General features: G+C 41.4%; 3 protein-coding genes and 1 pseudogene across 4 annotated transcripts; 3 read left to right on the forward strand and 1 right to left on the reverse strand.

Annotated features, from left to right (window-relative positions):
* The first annotated feature begins 1,508 nt into the window (after nucleotides 1-1,508).
* On the forward strand, nucleotides 1,509-2,918 carry LOC147944211 (uncharacterized). Its single transcript, XM_087512499.1, has one exon. The coding sequence runs from the start codon at nucleotides 1,509-1,511 to the stop codon at nucleotides 2,916-2,918; it is 1,410 nt and encodes a 469-aa protein (XP_087368625.1).
* A 264-nt stretch (nucleotides 2,919-3,182) lies between these two features.
* Nucleotides 3,183-4,578, forward strand: LOC147944212 (transcription initiation factor IIE subunit beta-like; annotated as a pseudogene). Its single transcript, XR_015557398.1, has 4 exons — nucleotides 3,183-3,502; nucleotides 3,596-3,716; nucleotides 3,796-3,912; nucleotides 4,102-4,578. The product of XR_015557398.1 is annotated as a transcription initiation factor IIE subunit beta-like (transcript).
* A 1,198-nt stretch (nucleotides 4,579-5,776) lies between these two features.
* Nucleotides 5,777-9,645, reverse strand: LOC104787221 (putative disease resistance protein RF45). The gene is made up of 4 exons (XM_010512757.2): nucleotides 9,390-9,645; nucleotides 8,011-8,931; nucleotides 7,779-7,913; nucleotides 5,777-7,683 (listed from the first exon to the last, which is right to left on the reverse strand). The coding sequence occupies exons 2-4, from the start codon at nucleotides 8,921-8,923 to the stop codon at nucleotides 5,939-5,941; spliced, it is 2,793 nt and encodes a 930-aa protein (XP_010511059.1). The 5' UTR covers nucleotides 8,924-8,931; nucleotides 9,390-9,645; the 3' UTR covers nucleotides 5,777-5,938.
* Nucleotides 9,646-10,553: 908 nt separating this feature from the next.
* LOC147944213 (meiosis-specific protein ASY2-like) lies at nucleotides 10,554-13,375 on the forward strand. Its single transcript, XM_087512501.1, has 3 exons — nucleotides 10,554-10,559; nucleotides 10,688-12,571; nucleotides 12,653-13,375. The coding sequence occupies exons 1-3, from the start codon at nucleotides 10,554-10,556 to the stop codon at nucleotides 13,373-13,375; spliced, it is 2,613 nt and encodes an 870-aa protein (XP_087368627.1).
* The last annotated feature ends 4,802 nt before the right edge of the window (nucleotides 13,376-18,177 follow it).

Here is an 18,177-nt window from a genome sequence, read left to right on the forward strand (position 1 = left end):
TTATAGATTATGTTAAAAGCAGACAAACTAACACATACTGTCTATGCTCAGCTGTATTTTATTTAATACGTGATCAATGTTTTTTTCCCAACATTAAAAATGTTTGTACGTCTTGATTGTGCATCAAAACATGAAGAGCTTTGTATATTAGGGGATACAGACTAAATATTTTAAAGTAATCTTTCATATTAACAAAAAATTTCAGTTTAATGCTTAACTAATCAATAGTCATTCATTTTAAGTGACTGAGAATACTTATTTAAAAACAAAAAAATAACAAACATAAGATAATTTATCGAAACACAAAATATAAAATTTGAAATATTTTAGTAAATCTAATATATGTTAAAATTATTATAAATTTATCTCGCGCATTGCGCAAGTCTACTTCTAGTATACTATAATGCAAGGTATTTTAATTCTTGTATTCCCATCAACAGTGGGCACGACTATATCTTCCTTATATACATCTAAAATTTTGATAGATCAGCATACTTAGGTTCCTGAGAGAGAGAAGAAGGTAGATGAGATACCTTAGCACCTTATAAGCTCAAATACCAAACTCCAGAAGCTAATTAGTTTTCTCCTTGGAACTTATAAGTTCTAACCTTGTAAAGCTTAAACCTGATAGGATCCATCCCACTCTCTTGTAAAGCTTAAAACTTTAAGCTTTTTATATATCTCTCTCAACATGTAATATTTTGGGATTATGTGAGACAAATCGACAAGGTGTACCAGCCTACCAGGTGATTGAAAGAGTATACTGTCATGGAAAATGGGTCACGTAGAGGAGGAAGTAGTGCATCAAATTATTAGGCAACCAAAGCTCATATAGACAAAATATGGTATCAAACTGTTGTCACCGTCAATGAATTAACCCTAGTTTCCTTCGTTCTAAGATCGGAGGAATCGAGATTAATTGTTTTGATTTAGGTTGTGGAACCTAGATATTGAAGAAACCCTAACTTTGATGACTTGATCGGCCTTGTTGATTATTCTACTTTTCTTGATTAAGTCCATGATCTTCTGGTATTCGTATCGATTGAAAACCCTAGTTCTTCAGAATTGGCCTTTGTACCTTAATTTGTTGATGACTTTATCAAAATATGCATTCTGAATCAAACACTAAAATATATATTAGGAGTTATGTTTGTTGATCGTTAATTGAGTTTATGTCTATGTTAAGTTTATTTAGTTAAGAGGCGTGACCAGTTGAGGTGTGATGTTTAGTTATAGAACCACAAGACACAACGATTCACTTGTTGTGTCTGTTTGCTACTTATATAAACGTATTGTATCATGGATGTATTACTACAGTTCGAGTTCAATAAAAAGTTCTTTCTTATACTGAGTTTCTTATCACAATCAATCCAAGATTGTGATATATTCATACTCTGTTTTTTCTCTTGCTTTCTTACTCTGTTCAAATCAAAACTCTAACATGGTATCAAAGCCCTACTGATTCAAGGGCCTAATCGAGTAAAAAGTTCAAGCAACACAAAGAGGCGATGGAAGGAACATCACAACAATCGATTCCCATATTCGATGGAGATAAATATGATTTCTGGCGTATCAAGATGACAACAATTTTCAAAACCAGAAAGATGTGGACGATGGTGGAGAACGGAGTTTCAAACCAACCATCACAAGCAGATCATACTCTGGAAGGGTTGCGACTGAAAAAGCAATGGGAGGAAGAAACGACACAAGATATGATGGCTCTGCAAATTCTGCAAACAGCCGTGTCGGATCAAATCTTCTCCCGCATAGCACCAGCAACTAATTCGAAGGAAGCATGGGATGCACTGCGATCTGAATTTCAAGGGACTCCACAAGTACGATTGATCAAACTACAATCATTGAGAAGGGAGTACGAAAATTTGAAGATGAACGAAGGTGATAACATAAAGGTTTTCACAGAAAAACTAATTGATTTGGGAAATCAATTAAGGGTTCATGGTGAAGAGAAGACGGACTATCAAATTGTCCAGAAAATTCTCATATCTCTCCCAGCAAGATTTGACAGCATTGTGGCTGTGATAGAACAAACGAAGGATCTTGCTTCGTTGCCTGTAACAGAGTTAATAGGAACTCTTAAGGCACATGAAAAACGTGTGGAACTCCGAGACGAGACAACTTCGGAAGGCGCGTTTAATATTAGAACAAAAGGAGGGAATCCTAGTTCTAAACCAGAAGATGGTAAAAAGAGGTGTGGATTTTGTAAGAGAACAAACCACACAGAAGCGGACTGCTGGAGGAAACAGCATCTGGCTGGTCAGCAAAAAGCTTCAAGGAACAAGAAAGAATGTTTCAACTGTGGACAAGTTGGACATTTTTCAAGAGAGTGTCGTTCGAAGAAATACGAGCGAGCAGAAATGAGTCTTGAGAATGAAGATGACGAAGTGCACATGCTGTTTAGTGCAAGTGAAGAGTCAGCAATACTCAAGGAAGAAGATGTCTGGTTAGTGGATAGTGGCTGCACAAACTACATGACAGGAGAAGTTAAAAACGTCATCAGGCTAGACAGAAGAATAAAGGTTCCAATCAAAGTTGGAAATGGAGACGTCGTAATGACGGCTGGGAAAGGAGATATCATTATCATGACAAACAAAGGAAGAAGACTGTTGAAGGATGTCTACCTAGTTCCTGGATTGGTAATAAGTTTGCTTAGTGTTCCGCAGATGACATCACGTGGATATCAACTTCTGTTCGAGAAGAAGCAATGCATAATCTCATATTATAAGGGAATGAGGATTATGGAGGTACAAATGGTGCAGAAAAGTTTTCCAATCAAATGGAACTCTTCTCAAGATAGTGGAAAATACATAAGCAAAAACAGTATGATTTTCCAAAATGAACAGGTGAGAATGTCAAGGAGAAGGTCAGCTTGCAACAACACTCAACATCATAAGGATTGAAGAACGAAGGAGAAAGCTTGGACTGAGACCGAAACTCAATTAAGGGGGAGTGTTGATCGTTAATTGAGTTTATGTCTATGTTAAGTTTATTTAGTTAGGAGGCGTGACCAATTGAGGTGTGATGTTTAGTTATAGAACCACAAGACACAACGATTCACTTGTTGTGTCTGTTTGCTACTTATATAAACGTATTGTATCATGGATGTATTACTACAGTTCGAGTTCAATAAAAAGTTCTTTCTTATACAGAGTTTCTTATCACAATCAATCCAAGATTGTGATATATTCATACTCTGTTTTTTCTCTTGCTTTCTTACTCTGTTCAAATCAAACTCTAACAATGTTTTCTGTGTATACTTCAGATGTCTCTAAATGAACAGCTAACTAGTTTCAAGAAGCAGCAAGTGCAATGCCTATCTACCGTTTCGAGCATTGCTTCTTCGATTCAGAAGCCTCCTCTTGCTGCAGGTCCTGTCAGCTGTCACGTTTTCAGAAGATATCGAGCGACTCTTCAGCACATTAATAACATAAGAAAAGCCCCTCTTGGAGTTCAAATCAAGCGTGTCATTGATCTTCTCCTTGAGGTTTGTTTTTTTGTTGTGTTTTTCTTCATCACATGAGCTCGAGTACGAATAATAAAACTTTATTTTGTCTTGTTTTTTTTTTTTTTTTTGTAGACTAGGCTAGCCCTTACACCAGAGCAAATCAATGAAGGGTGTCATGTTGTTATCCATGCTAATAAAGCTGTTTAGAAAGAAACCGAAAGCGCATTACGATGGAAAAAGGTTTTCTTACAAGGTGGATTTGATTAGTTTCCTACTTATTTTCTCTTTGGAAGTAACATAATATTGATTCATCTTTTCTCTTGCTGTCACAGACTGAGCACGATGTCAAGGACAAGGGCCATCTTCTTTCCTCGATAAATAGACATCCTGATGGGATTGCGGTGAGTGGTCTTAAAGACGCTTACCCAAATGTCATGCAAGATTTGTAGGTATGTACGACACAAACATTCCATTCTTTTACATAAGAAATGAGATTCTTAAGCATTAGTCTCCTTAGGTTTTTTGTTGGACAATCAATTAGACTAGCTTATTTGTAGGATCGTGTTTATCTTGTTTATGAAATAAACAAAATATAATGGAATTTTTCAATTTTTTTCTTTTTTTTTGGTGTATTACAGGCCTTGAAACGTTCAGACGACATCTACTTGATATCAAATTCAAAAGAGTACATTGCATACCCAAATGGTTTGAAGTTTGATATTAAGGTTGATGATGAATTTAAAGCTCTGTACCGCAACACAGAAGTCTCGAGCAACATGCTGGAAGTGGAGAAGGAGCTGCCGGAGAACGGTTTGAAGCCGGCGACAAATACTGTAGCAAGGAGAGCTGCTGCACACATGCACGACGTCTCAGTTAATAACCCAACGCATAGAAGAAAAAGAAACAAGAGATCAGCAAGAGAACAAAAATCACCAATGTTCATATCCCGAAGCCCTTCCAGAGCCTTAACGAAGGCATTTCCCGCGCAACTGAACCTTCGTAAACGAATGATTATAGTCAAAATTTAGCTCCAATATTTTTATAGCTCAAGAAATATATGTATTACCGTGTAGAAAAAACATACATATATGGTTCTGTGCCTTGTAAGGTTACTTGGAAATGTGGTTCTGTTACAGTGAGGATTGTTTCAGCTCCTAGAGGTGTTGGTATTGTTGTTGCTCGTGTTCCTAAGAAGGTTCTTCAGTTTGCTGGTATTGATGATGTCTTTACTTCTTCCAGAGGATCTACCAAAACCCTTGAAAACTTTGTCAAGGTTTGATTTTCATTCCTCCTTTTATAGCTAATTTGATCGATGCATCTGTTTAGGTTTAGCTGCTAAGTCTGATTTGTTTCACATTTGCTTATTGTGTCATGAGATGATCATGTTATAATGACATTCACATCGTCTCAGTAACTGTTGTGTAATTTTTTTTGTAGTTTGAAGTGTAGCCAATTGCAATTTGTAGATGGTTGTGGTTATCAACTCAGTTGTTTAATTTGAGAGACATTGTTGCATCATTATATGTGATTGATTGATTAATTTGTGGATTTGATGTTGTTGGTGTTACGATGCAGGCTATTGTCTTCAGAAGACATATGGGTTCCTTACACCAGAGTTATGGAAAGAGACCTGATACAAGACTATGGTTAGGTTGATTAGGCCACCGGTTAGGACATTTTATTTAAATAGTTTTGGTGCTTTAGTTTATGAATTTGGTTTTTATAATTTCCATTCTACGTTAAAGTATTTACTATATTCTACTAGGGTTTTGATTAAGTTGTATCAAGGCCTATATAATTGTCTTTATTGATTAATGAGACGGGAAGCCCCAAGAATTAACCTTAATCTCTAAGAAAGAATTAGGGTTAAGAGGGAGCTAAGCTTTTAATCATTTCTTAATTCTCAAGCAAATGGTTGGTTCATAACAAGACCAGATTCTCGAAATCGCCGTACCAAGAATACACTGATTTCCTTGTGTCTAAGTCTGTTCCCGCAACCAAGTTTATCACGGAGACTGAAGACAAAGCTTAAGATGAGTCTGGTTTTATAGGTCTTTTTGGTTGTCGCAAATATTTTTTCCTTTCCTTGCTAGACAGTCTTGCTTCCATGAAATGGTACTTTCAAATATGCATGACTATTTCTTAGTTATGGTATCATCATGCGTCAAGTTTAAATGAAAACGTCATTTTGCAATTATGCACGTGTGTTTCTAAGTTGTGGCAGTTAATCATTTTAATCTCTAGACGCAGATGAACTAATCCACATGAGTGAAGCCAATAAACATAAAAAAAAAGAAGAAGCAAATGCTGATATTTAAGCACAAAGTATAGGTGTTCTTCTGTCACGATACTTTCAACTTATATACAATAATATGATCGTGCAAGTTTATACAACTAAAAGACATCAAGACAACAATATTTGAACTATGTAGGTACATTTTTAGAATCATTTTCTCATCTATACTCAGTGCCCCTTTAAATAATAGATGAAATTAGATCCCATCGGGAAGCTCCTTTAAATCTATCGTTTCTTATGAATTTAATAGAAGGAACGTGTTGGACTTTGTAATAATCTTTTCCTTCTTCCGACAGTCTCTTCTTCCATTTCTCATCCATACTCAAGTTCTTTAAAGAAGTGATGAATCTCATCCCATCAGGAAGCTCCTTTAACTTTTGACATCTCGAAATACGCAGAGAATGAAGAAAGGGCATGGAGCCTTCTTCTACTATCCACTCTTCCCAATTGTTTAGTCCCCATATTGTGAGCTCCTGCAATTGAGGAAATCCACTGTCTGAGCAAACCATTCTCCTCCCACTGAAAGATTTAAAATCTAACCAAACCACTTTCAACTGAAGCAAATTCTCTAGAATTGGCATTGGATCCTTCTTCAAACGACATAAACATAGCTTTAAGACCGTAAGCCGAGAAGGGAAGTGTTCCTCTTTAGGAAGTTTTGGCATACGTAGACGCAAACTCATCTTCTTTACATGAACAAAATCCAATTTTATTTCTTCTTTCATCCTCCTCCAAAACTGTATAATATTAAGAGTTTCCAAGTGTCTCATTCCACCTATTGATGCAGATAGAGTTTCCATACTCGTCTCGTCAAATAGTTTGATGGTGAGAGTCCTTAGCCTGATCATACCACAAAGATCCTCTAAGCTGCTATTCATAGTTGAGAAATTTTTCATACTCTCCAACTTTACGAGATTACTCAGTTCCAACTTAGTCCTCCACCCCATATAATCTGGTAACACAAGGTATCTCAATTCTTGCATCCCCATTAAGACATTAGGCACAAATTTGGATCCTGTGACCCGAATGTCTAAATCTAGGTAGATCAACAACTTCAAATTACCTAGTGAATAAGGTAAATGAGATACCTTAGCATCCTTTAAGCTCAAGTATCTTAAGTGTATGAGCTTCCCTATTCCAGAAGCTAACTTCCTTCCTCTAAATTCAGCATCAGAGAGATCTAACACCCTCAGAAGTTCTAACCTTGTGTAACTTGAACCTGACAGCTTCCATCTTGCTCCCCATGATTTATTCACCTGAACAACCATTAGAGATCGAAGTTTTGAATTGTTTATGTCTCTCTCAACATGTAAAGTTGTAGGATTATGTGAGACAAATCTGCGAGACGTGACAGTAGATTGATTAAAGCTTGCAGTTGAAGGGCGGCTACTAGTGATTTGCAGGAAGTTCTCTTCTTTGCTTTTCAACAAACATATTTCTCTCATCATGTCATGCAAATGACAAGTTTCAAACCTCAAAGTTGTAACATCTCTTTCGGAAATGACCATGTTTCTCCTCACCAGCTCGTCAATGTAGACATCTCCAACATCTCGAATGATCTCTCCATCATAATGCCTAGGTTCGAATATTCCTTCTGCAGCCCAATAATAATACATTTTCTCTACGTTTATCTCATGATCTTCTGGAAAATGGGCTAGGTAGAGGAAACAATGCTTCAAATAACTAGGCAACTCTTCAAAACTCAGAGACAATACATAGTTACATGAATTGTTGTTGTCGTCGTTAAAATCAGTTCTTCCTCCCACGAGATGAGATCCAATATTCTCAGATAACCTTCTCCAATCATGCAGTGTGTATTTTTCAGCTAACATACCTCCTAGCACTTTGATTGCCAATGGTAGCCCTCCACAACATTTGATCATTTGCTTACCCAACTCTTCCATTTCCTCATCAATCTTAATTTCTACACAACATCATCGTATCATTGGTTAAATTATTTTACAAGTAGGCTATGTACAAAACCAATATAGAGAAAAATGCAGAAAATTGAATACTTGCCTGATGCAAATACTATCCTTTGGAAAAGTGTCCAACTGTCTTCAGTGGTTAGAAATTTTGGTTTTAAGTTGCTATATGTTGTATTTCTAGGCCCAACGATACTCTCATTTCGAGAAGTAACCAACAGTTTCCAACCTACCAAAAACCAAAAACCAAAACACAAAGAGTTAGCTAGCTTATTGTGAGTGACCACTAGCTAGTGTGTGTGTGTGTGTGTACCACAAGGGGTCACCTTTTGTCGGTGGAAATATCGGTTTGATTACTTCCCAATCTTCTCTCTTCCATACGTCGTCAAGGACAATTAATGACTTAGACGTTTCCAACAGTCGATATAGTTCACTTTGGAGTGTGGATTCAGTCATCTCCAAGATTTTCTTTTGTTCTGTCATCTCCAATATTATATTTTCTTCTTCTTTGGGCTTGAGATCCTCCAAAATCTTTTGCCATACATTCTTCCGAGTAAAATCTTGCGAAACACACACCCATGCGAGCCCATCAAAATGACGTTGTACATCCTCATGATTAAAAACTTGTCTAGCAAGGGTAGTTTTACCAAGACCACCCATTCCAGTTATGGAAACCACTTGAACGTTATCTTCCTCCACTAAATGTCCAACCAATGTTTTAACATTTTCCTCCATTGCCATGAAGCCACTCTCGTTGTCTTTAGGAAATGTCTTTCGCATCTCCTTTTGTCTAATATATAGAGGTTGCATTTGCATATACCCGTCATCAGTGATAATTTGTTGTACTACTCCAAAACTCTTCATTTTTCGGGTAACTTCGGAGATCCTCTTACGTATGCCTGCAACATCTAATGAATTTTCCCTGCGATCTGGAATAATGCAAGCAAGTCTTTTGATACGCATCTTGATTCCAGTTGATCTTCCAAGGTTTTGCTTAAGAAGAAAGGTTTCTATAGTATCCTCTCCATCAAAAATAATTTCCTTGATCTCTTCAACACAGGTTTTCACCACCGCACTTGTATGTTTCTTTGTATCTGCATCCTTTAAAAAAGAGCTCAGCCAGTTTATATCACATTTTAGTCCAGTAACTTGATCCTCGACTCCCCGAAATAGCTCGCATTCTTGACTCAGTAGACCCCAAAGCTTTTGTATACCAAACGAAGTAAGTTCCCCAGCCATAATAGTTTCTGCTTAAGCAGTATGAAAGAATCAAGCTACGTATAAGTGATGAACAATTGAACATGCACAATCGCCAAAAATTCGAAAGTGGTAAAACAAAGCAATATTGGACTTTCATTTTTGATTAGAATATGGGTTTATTGTTACTCAGGCATTACATATGTATGAAAATGTTTTTAAGTGATGGAATTCGCATTATACAATATAAAAATTATAGTAAATGTTATAAAAAAAAAAAAAGCGACTAAATCTAAATTGTCGTTCACAGTTTTATTATTGTAGATTTATATAGCCGAGAGACAAAAAGTAGCAACGATCCATGATATGTAGCGAAATCTTATATATTAGTCAATACTGATCAAGAGCTTGAGAAGAAAAAAATTAGAGATATTGTTCACCGTAAAGGCGTAAACAAATAAATCAAAATTTGCTAAGAATTAAAAAAAAATTTAAAAATGAAACCAACCTTTTAGATATTGATGGTGTCAAGAACTCTCCTCTCGCCGATGTTTAGAAAGAAGAGAGATGCTATGAGTTTTTAACTCTTCAGACCTAAGTAACAAAGTCTCTGCTTCAGACTTTTGGAGTCATCGTAATTTTCTTATTAAAATAAATTTATGTTACGACACCTACTCGGAAGGCTCCTAAACAGAGCCGGCGCTGAGTTGTTGGTAGCTACAAGCCAAAAAAAAATAAAGTTAAAAATGTATCTTCTGTAAGTTGAACTTGTGACCTCAAGCCTTAGGTAGATATAGGTTTCCAGCAGAACTAATGAATTTTTGATGAAAAAGAGGCCGATTAAATACTTATTGTAATGTCGGCCGCAAGCACCAGCTTGGCTTGCTTGTACTTTGGCCGGCTCTGCTCGTAAAACAACAACTTTAGTACTTTTGGAGTCATCGTGATCCAACTAATGCGAAACCAAATTATAATATTTATGCTGTAGTTGGGAATATTTTCATATAGTCACAATTGTGTTGGATTTTCTGAAAACGACAAGTATTTTCAATCTACCAAAATTTTTAAGTTTATCTTGATAGAAACCTTAACTTCACGGAAATTGTCTAATGGCAAGCTTTACAAAAGCAATCTTAAAATGATTAAACCAAAAGCCAATGGTCCTGCACAGAACGACTATCATTAAAAAAAAAAACTCTTTAAGTGGAGTCGTCCACTACGTTTGTTGGAACATGATTTCTGTAGAAACTAGGTTTCCACAATGAATTTGTTTATGGAGGGGAACAAATTCAATAGAGCTATCTCTCTAGAAAATAGATCTAAGCCTTGAAATTAGGAGTAAAGAAGAAGAGCTCGAAAGAACTAGGGTTTGTTGTAAAGAGCAAAAAGAGAACTCGGTTATTGTATTAGATTCTGAATGATTTACAATGGAGAAGTCTCCCTTATTTATACATGTTCAGAGATCTCATAATATATTAACTTTCCTTAACAGACGAAGTGAAATATGGAAAACTGCCCTATTGCTTGAGTCGGCCGCCGCACCGAAGTGGATGTCGGTTCCTTCTTCTCCAAGACTATTCTTTATCCGAACTGATTCCCGAAAACCTAATCGATCCCTTAACCGGATTCCCGGTTAGATAATCAATTAACATTTCTGGTTTAGCTCGGTATGATGGGGGTACTAAATCCCGCACCAACAATTAGTCCCCCCCCAGTTCAGTATATTCGAGATTTAATTCGAATATTTTGAACTATGGAAAGAAAATATCCGATCTAATCCATAAAGTTTTAATTGATTTTATTCAGATCCCCGAATCATCTCACCGCATTCTGTCCAGGCGACACGTGTCGTTTCCGTCACATCCGCTAGCTCGGAATTCGAAGAGTCGCGTAGGTCATCATTACTTTTTCGTAGGGTTGCCGCCCATTCGGCTCTATAAATACGCTTCTACTCTCCTCATTTCTTATTTTTCGCCAACAGCAACAGGTAATCTGCTCCGATCTCTCTTCCGTTTTATTTCGTTATTTTTCTTCCACACTCTCCGAACTCAAGATACGGCGAGCACCTCGGAACCTGCCTCTTCGCCAGAAAGCGAACAATTAATTCGTCGTACTTCCCGACAAAGAACGCTCAACCCTGATCGCTCCGCGCAGATCGGGGAATCAAGTAGATCGACCTCCGAAGTCCCGCGAAATTTGGTCCGCTGTACAGCAGGAGCCTCTTCTTCGCAGGTGGGCCCAACCTTGCCGTCATCAGTTCGTCACGAGGAAGAAGATCGGTTCGTACCTTTAGGATTTTCGATCGAGGATATCGACCCTTTGTTTGACCACGCAGGACGGATTGGAGGCGAAAAGAGTGTGAGTTCGACCACAACTGTGAACGAAATGCTAAATTCGTGTGGCTTGTTCAATAGCAACGTCACAATTCTGATTCCTCGAGACGACCAACGCCCCTGGAGCCCCCCAGAAGGGTATGTATGCTTGTATGAGGGTTACTTTACCGAGTGTCGCCTCCTATTCCCAATCCCGGAGTTGATTTCAATTTATGCTCAAAGACGGATGATAGCGATCTCGCAGTTCGTACCCGGAGCTATTTGTAACTTCATGGCTGCCTTGACCGTGGCAGCCGAAGTCGGAGTCGAGCTTAAAGTTCAAGCTTTCGAACAGCTATCAAATTTCAAGCTCTCGAAGAGTCCGAATCGCTGGGAAGTGAACATGAGACCGGCTCATAACTTCCTCGTCGGCAAACGAGTGAATAAATTCAAGAAGTATATGAATCAATACTTCTTCGTCCGCGTCGACCAGTATTCATTTGTTAACCCGTTGGGTTTTTACCGGAGAGTGTGGAATGAAAATCCTGGTAGATTTACATTTCTATTATTTCAATTGACTTCGGCACTGCTGACCAGTTTTAACTTTTTCGTGTCTCTGCTTCCAGATCGTCCGTTCTGTGCAACGCGCCTAGCTCCGAACTATATTCTTGTTAGAGACGCTTTGTTAACCGGGAACAATCGTCGGTGGGACTTTATTACCCGTATCCGTGTCGAAACAGCAATGGGCAAAGCTAGAACGAATTTTCCAAGTTTCGCCAGTTCGCTAGGACGACCTGCCGGATGCCGTGTCATGGAATCAAAAGATGTTCAGATCGTTCGCCGAGAAACTCAAGCTGCCATTGAGGCCGAGATCGGTCCATCCCAGGGTTTAACCGAAGTAGATCCTACCCCAGATCAGACCGTCACCGACCCTACTCAGGCTCCCGGAGAAGATATCGAGCCATCAAGTGTTGCAGAGGAAGAAAATCTTCCTTTGGCGTTAGAGAACGCCGATCCACCGAACCAAGAACAAGACGTTCCCCAGCTTGAAGCTGGATCTAGAAGGAGGAAGAGGAAAACGAACAAAGACAAACAAATCAATGTCGAGCCAGCCACCGATGCGCATCCGTTACCGAGCCGCAAACGTTCGGCCGATGAAGCCGGACTGGAGTCCGCCGATCGATTTCGCCTTGAAAGAAAAGATGACAAGACGAATCACTTTGCCTATAATTACTTCGGCAATTATCCCTTGGTGACCAATCGCGAGGCTTCAGGCGAACTTTTCCGGGCTCTGAAGATTTCCAACCGAATTCTTCCGTCAGCTGACGAACTGGAATTCAAGCAAGCATTCCTTGACGTCGCTGAATCCCACTTAATGGTTCGTCTTACTATCAACTCTTATTAAAGTTTCATTTGTCCAATTACGCTTCAGACTGACGCATATTCGTTGGATCTGCAGACTGCCGCCAAGATGAATACGCTGGTTCAAAAATACGATAGGCGGGTCAAAACCAGCAAAGGGTCCGATCTCGAACTCGAAAAGGTGACAGAGTGCGCAAAAGAGATCCAAGCCGCTAGCAGGGCGAAGGACGAGAGGATCAAGGAACTCGAGGCGCCTATTGCAGAAAAAGATGGCATCATTGCCAATACTGATCTGACGGTTAACGAACTGAACTCCCAAGCGCTTACTCTGGAGGAAGAGAAAGCCGACCTGCAAGAGGCATGCGAAGGGCTGAAAGTTCAGCTCAAATTCGAAGTTAAGAGACTTCGGAAAGATCGTTGGGATAAGCTGGAGCGAACAGCGAAGAAAGCGCAAAACCGATTAGACAAGGTCAAGGCCTATCTAGTTGAGCAGGCGAAAGTTCGCCCTCTAGAAGACCTGCTGAACCAAGCCACCGGAGTACAGGGAGCTGTACGATATCTGATTGAGAATGGGGCTTTCATTCCTGAGGAGCGAATAAGGGAGATCGACGAGAAAAAGGCCGAAGCCGAGAAGACTGTCACTGCGATCGATGTCCTTGAGCTGAATGAAAATGACCTTACCATGTCCCCGGACCAGCTCGGTTATGGATTTCCGCCCCCAGCGACCGATGAAACGACGGTTCCAGAATCCGTTGAGCATCCCTTCGGCTCAAACGCCGGGAGTTTTCAAGCAGATCTATCCGGTGACGTGAACGTTTAAAATTATGTTTTTCTTTGTTTTGCTTTCGCTTCAGATTTTATTTAAGTATGGGTTTGAATACCCTTGTAGAACATTGCCGACTCGTTCGGCCCACTCTTCTGTTGGAACTTATTTGTCAAGATTGTTTCCTTTTTGTTGAAAAAGAAAATTGACAATTTCGAGAAAGATGCACACTTTCCAATTCGGCATGGAAAGTTCCCAATTTTCCTAAATAGTTTACCTCCCAAGACGTGTATAAATCTAACCAATGCTGCCTGCGGATTAAACATCCAAGAAAGCTTTTCAACCAAAGACAATGTCGAGCTCGATTAGCAGCGTCCAGTCCCCGTTGGTTGGCAACGATGTGCCAACGTTATCGAATGCCGAAGCTATCGAAAGAGGGATGGCGTACTTCCCGAACATCAGAGCGCCCTGGATGTTGATGTCCCGCGTTAGACCAGAAGAGAGACGCGAGCTGATCGATTTTCTTCATGAGGTGGAGGATCGCCATGCGGAATATTCCAGTCGTCTTGCCGCATCAGAACAATCACAGCGAGATCTGCTACTCAAACTTGAGATGCTGGAATCTCACCCAAAGGATTGGATTAAGAATGGGTTTGGCAAGATAGCTGATTTGCCGCCATGTCTTGTTGCATACTGCAACGAATGCCGAAGTGAATCAGATCGGAAGCCAGTGCACATGGATCCCGCCTTAATTGGCGACTTCATTCCGGGCAAAGTTAAACCGTTTTACATTAACCGGCGCGCAACCGATGCCGAACTTGCCGAGGCGGACGCCTTTTTCCGTCAGGTAACCGTTACCCTCTTTTCCTTTTTCCTTTCCTTGTAAGCGATCGAAACTTGTCTTCCTCGTACTAACCCGTTGGTTGATTTTGCGTATGCAGATCGAGGGTTCACACCAAGAACTGACTCAAGATCTTCAGTACTTTCATATGAAGAGAGGCAGAATCGATCGACGCTTGAGGACTCTGGAATCCGAAATTGTTTTGCTCAAGGCGAAAAGGAAAAGGACTACGGATCTGCTTGACGAGTCTGAACAAAAAGCCAGAGCGTTGGAGACTCGTTCGGAGGATTGGGAAAAGACTGGGTTGCAATTGCTATGGCCAATGCCGAAATGACTCAAGTCGAGCATTCGTGAGATCGCTGCGAACGGTGCACCAGTTCGGAACTAAGATGTTTTATTTAATCATTTAATAATACCTAGCTGCAATGTAACGGACGAGCTTGAATTTCGCTTGGAATAAAATTTTATAATAAGAGATTTGCTTTAATCATTGTTTTACTATCTGAAAAATGTGTCAGAGGCGAGACGTCTCCCGGCTTACAACAGACAATTTTTATTAATTGATGGTAGAAAACATCAATTCGGGACGATGTGTTAAAAAAGTGTGTTTAATCGGAGAGCGAGATACTGGGCTCGGCTTATCTCCTTTGCTTTAGCTTGGATGCCGGACTGCGAAAATATCCTCTGGGTTCGGCTAACCGTTCCGTCCGAACTAAAGTTTGGGTGCGAAATAAATACTCTGGGTTCGGCTTACCCCAAAAACAAAAAGCGGGTGCGGAATAAATACTCTGGGTCCGGCTTATCCCTACGTAGGAAGGTCAGGGGCGACTCTGGGTTCGGCTTATCCTGAAAATAGTGGGTCTTTATGCGAGCTGATCACCTGGCCAGGGTGTCAACGAGGGGTGAACTTTGTACGAGCTAATAGATGCTTAGTCCGGTTCGGGCTAAGGTATACCTATGAGTGTATATATATATATATATATATATATATATATATATATTTTTTTTTTTTTTTTTTTTTGAAATTAAGAAAATTTCCCTTTCTTTTTGGAAATAATGAACACCCCCCATTAAATGCGTCGCGCGGTCTTTGAGAATTCCTCTCGGGAAAACGCGAAAATCACGCTTCACTTTGATTGGTGGGTTTAGCGGCGGTTACTTCCCATAATCCTGTATAAATAGGATTGAGGGTTGGGGAGATCATTCTAACCACTTCTATTATTTGCGAGAGTCACTGAGAGAAAAGAGATGGTGACTACTCGATCAGCGTGGCTAAGACAAGCTCGGGAGAGGCTTGCCGCTTCGGCAAGCAGTTCGAGACGAACTGAAGCTTCGGAGAGCTCCTCCGCCCACGAGAGCGCGGAGATGTTCTGAGTTTGCGCTCCTGTCCCGTACGTTGACATGACGGGTGCAGAAGGGAGTCCTGTGTGTCAGGAACTTCGAAGATATCGAGCTCGCCGCTATAGGCTGGGGGCTCATCTTATGGCAAGACGCCGAAGATTGGCCGAGATCTGTCGGCTTTATCGTTTGGACGGGACCATTTGGGTCCTGAACGAACTAATCTCCAATGGTTTCTACTTGGAGAAGTGGCGTATGACCGGGCTGTTTGCCGCGCGAACGGCGTGCCTAGAACTGCTGGAAGGTATGGGGGTGCCCGTCCTCTTGGAGGCCGATTGTCAGCCTCTCGAAGATACTGCGTACCCGATCAACGTGGATATCTGGGCCTACCGAGCTTCCGTAGAAAGGTTAAGGCGGTATGCCACCTTCCTGGAGTCGGCCGGCCCGATTTTCCGCGAGAGGCACTTGGTTGAAGGCCCGTGTGCTTTCTTAGAAGACTTGGCGTCAAAAGGTGTCGAAGTCCCAAGGTAGAGATTGGAAGCCCTGAGGGGAAGGCGTCAGTTCTGGCGCGCCGAACTGGACAAGGTAGCGGTGGAGGAACCATTGGCAGATGATCTATCGGGTCCGCGGCCTCCACTTCGTCTGCAGGATCAACCTAGACGCTGAATGTGGGAGCTCGACCCTTCCGAACTCTGAGTTCGGGCGGTCTTTTTCTTTTCTCATCTAGGATCCCGAGTCGTCGAAGGGACCTTTTCCCTTTGCGTCTCTTTTCTTTTTTTTTTTTATTATTAGTCGAAACATCCAAAGCATGTAATGGGAATTTGACTTAGTTATTGAAGCTTTTAACTTGTTTGGAATTATCCAAACCGTGTAAAAGAAATTTAAATGCAAGTAACCTTTGGATATTTTGTTTTGCACGCCGGCTTGTCGCCGAGTTGAGTAAGAGGAAGTTTTTAAACCGGAAAAAACTTTATTAATATATTAGCTGCATTCGCTTGGTCTTTAAAAGATAAGGAATTGCCTACGTACCCCGAATTGGGGATCAAGCCAACCGTAGTTCATATTACAAAGGAAAGATAAATAGAGTTCGGATTCCCGAAAACTCCTAAGTAGAGTCGTGACAACGACTTAGCTGTAGTAGCGTTTCAAGTGGGCCGCGTTCCACGAGTTTTTGATACATTCCCCAGCCATGGTTATGAGTTCGTAAACTCCCGGGCGAACTGCTCTAGATACGAGATATGGACCTTCCCATCGAGCGCCGAGTTTGCCGGCGTTTACTTCCTTGGTGTTCTCGAAGACTTCCCGTAGAACCAGATCACCTTCGTTGAAGCGCCGCTGACGAACAGTCTTATTGTAATATCGAGCCGCCGTGTCTTGGTAGTGTTGCATTCGAACTAGAGCTTTGTCGCGTAACTCTTCGGCGAGATCGTTGTGGTCGACCAGCATCTCATCGTTAAGTTTAGGATTATCGATCATCATAGTGCGACGAAGTGTCGGGACCCCTGCTTCAGCTGGGGCGAGTGCTTCAAGACCATATGCGAGGGAGAAAGGGGATTGTCCCGTGCTCCGCCGCGGGGTTGTGCGGTATGACCACAGCACACCATCCAGGTGATCTGCCCATGCTCCTTTCCTTCGACCGAGTCGTTTCTTGAGCCCATCAACGATCGATTTATTCGTGGCTTCAGCTTGACCGTTGCCTTGCGGGTATCGAGGAGTCGAAGTGCTGAGACAGATTTGCCATTTTGTCAAGAAGCGTCTGGTGATCATCGAAGTGAATTGGGTACCGTTGTCAGTGACGATCTCATATGGGAGTCCGTGGCGACATATGATGTTTTTCCATATGAAATTGGTCACGTCTAAGGATTGGATCCTTGTGAAAGATTCTGCTTCCACCCACTTGGTGAAGTAATCGGTCAGAACCAGAACATATTTCTTGGATTTGGATGCCGGCAAAGGTCCTATGGCATCCATGGCCCAGCGCATAAAGGGATACGGAGCAGTGACGGTGTTTAATAGTTCGGGCGGGACGTGCCGCATGGGTCCATGGCGCTGACAAGCTTCGCATTTGGCTGCAAAAGTCTCGCAATCGGCCATCATGGTGGGCCAATAGTGTCCGTCCTTTTTGATTTTGAGAGCAAGTGCGCGTCCGCCGGAATGGTTGCCACCTTCGCCTTCATGCACTTCCATCATGATGCGTTCGGCCTCGTCCCGAGTAACACAGGTAAGGAACACTCCCAAAGCACTCCGGCGAAATAGCTCCCCGTCCAACAGGATGTACCTGGCACTCCGAGCCTTTAGTCGTCGAGCTGCCCATCGATCTGCCGGGACGGTGCCATCGGAGATGTAAAGCTTGATCTCAGTTTGCCAATCTTCGGGGGGTTCGACGACGTCTGCCATATCTTCTATTGGCTCGTCGACTTCCATCGGGATTGGGTCATCATTGATGAGGGCGATCTGGCTATCCGGGTCAACGCTGGGAGCCTCGATGCATTCGATGGGAATGGTACACCGTAACTCGGGGTCGGAGCGGTTTGCCAGAGCTGCGAGTGCGTCGGCTGATGCGTTCTCGTTCCGTGGGACCTTCGTCAGGGAGAACGACGTAAACTCGCCGGATAATGCACGGACCAACTGTCGATATGCTCCCATTCGCTTGTTTTTAGCGTCGAATTCTCCGCTGTAC

The sequence above is a fragment of the Camelina sativa genome, chromosome 5, assembly GCF_030686135.1.
Source record: "Camelina sativa cultivar CO46 ecotype springtype chromosome 5, ASM3068613v1".
NCBI lineage: Eukaryota > Viridiplantae > Streptophyta > Magnoliopsida > Brassicales > Brassicaceae > Camelina > Camelina sativa.

Bases quoted from the DNA above. Each gene is read 5' to 3' on its own strand.
- LOC147944211 (XM_087512499.1), top strand. From the start codon at position 1,509: ATGGAAGGAACATCACAACAATCGATTCCCATATTCGATGGAGATAAA.
- LOC104787221 (XM_010512757.2), bottom strand. From the start codon at position 8,923: ATGGCTGGGGAACTTACTTCGTTTGGTATACAAAAGCTTTGGGGTCTA. The intron at 7,914-8,010 runs GTGACCCCTTGT...GGTTTTTGGTAG, and splicing joins GATATTTCCACCGACAAAAG to GTTGGAAACTGTTGGTTACT. The intron at 7,684-7,778 runs GCAAGTATTCAA...GATGTTGTGTAG, and splicing joins AAGGATAGTATTTGCATCAG to AAATTAAGATTGATGAGGAA.
- LOC147944213 (XM_087512501.1), top strand. The intron at 12,572-12,652 runs GTTCGTCTTACT...TTGGATCTGCAG, and splicing joins TCGCTGAATCCCACTTAATG to ACTGCCGCCAAGATGAATAC.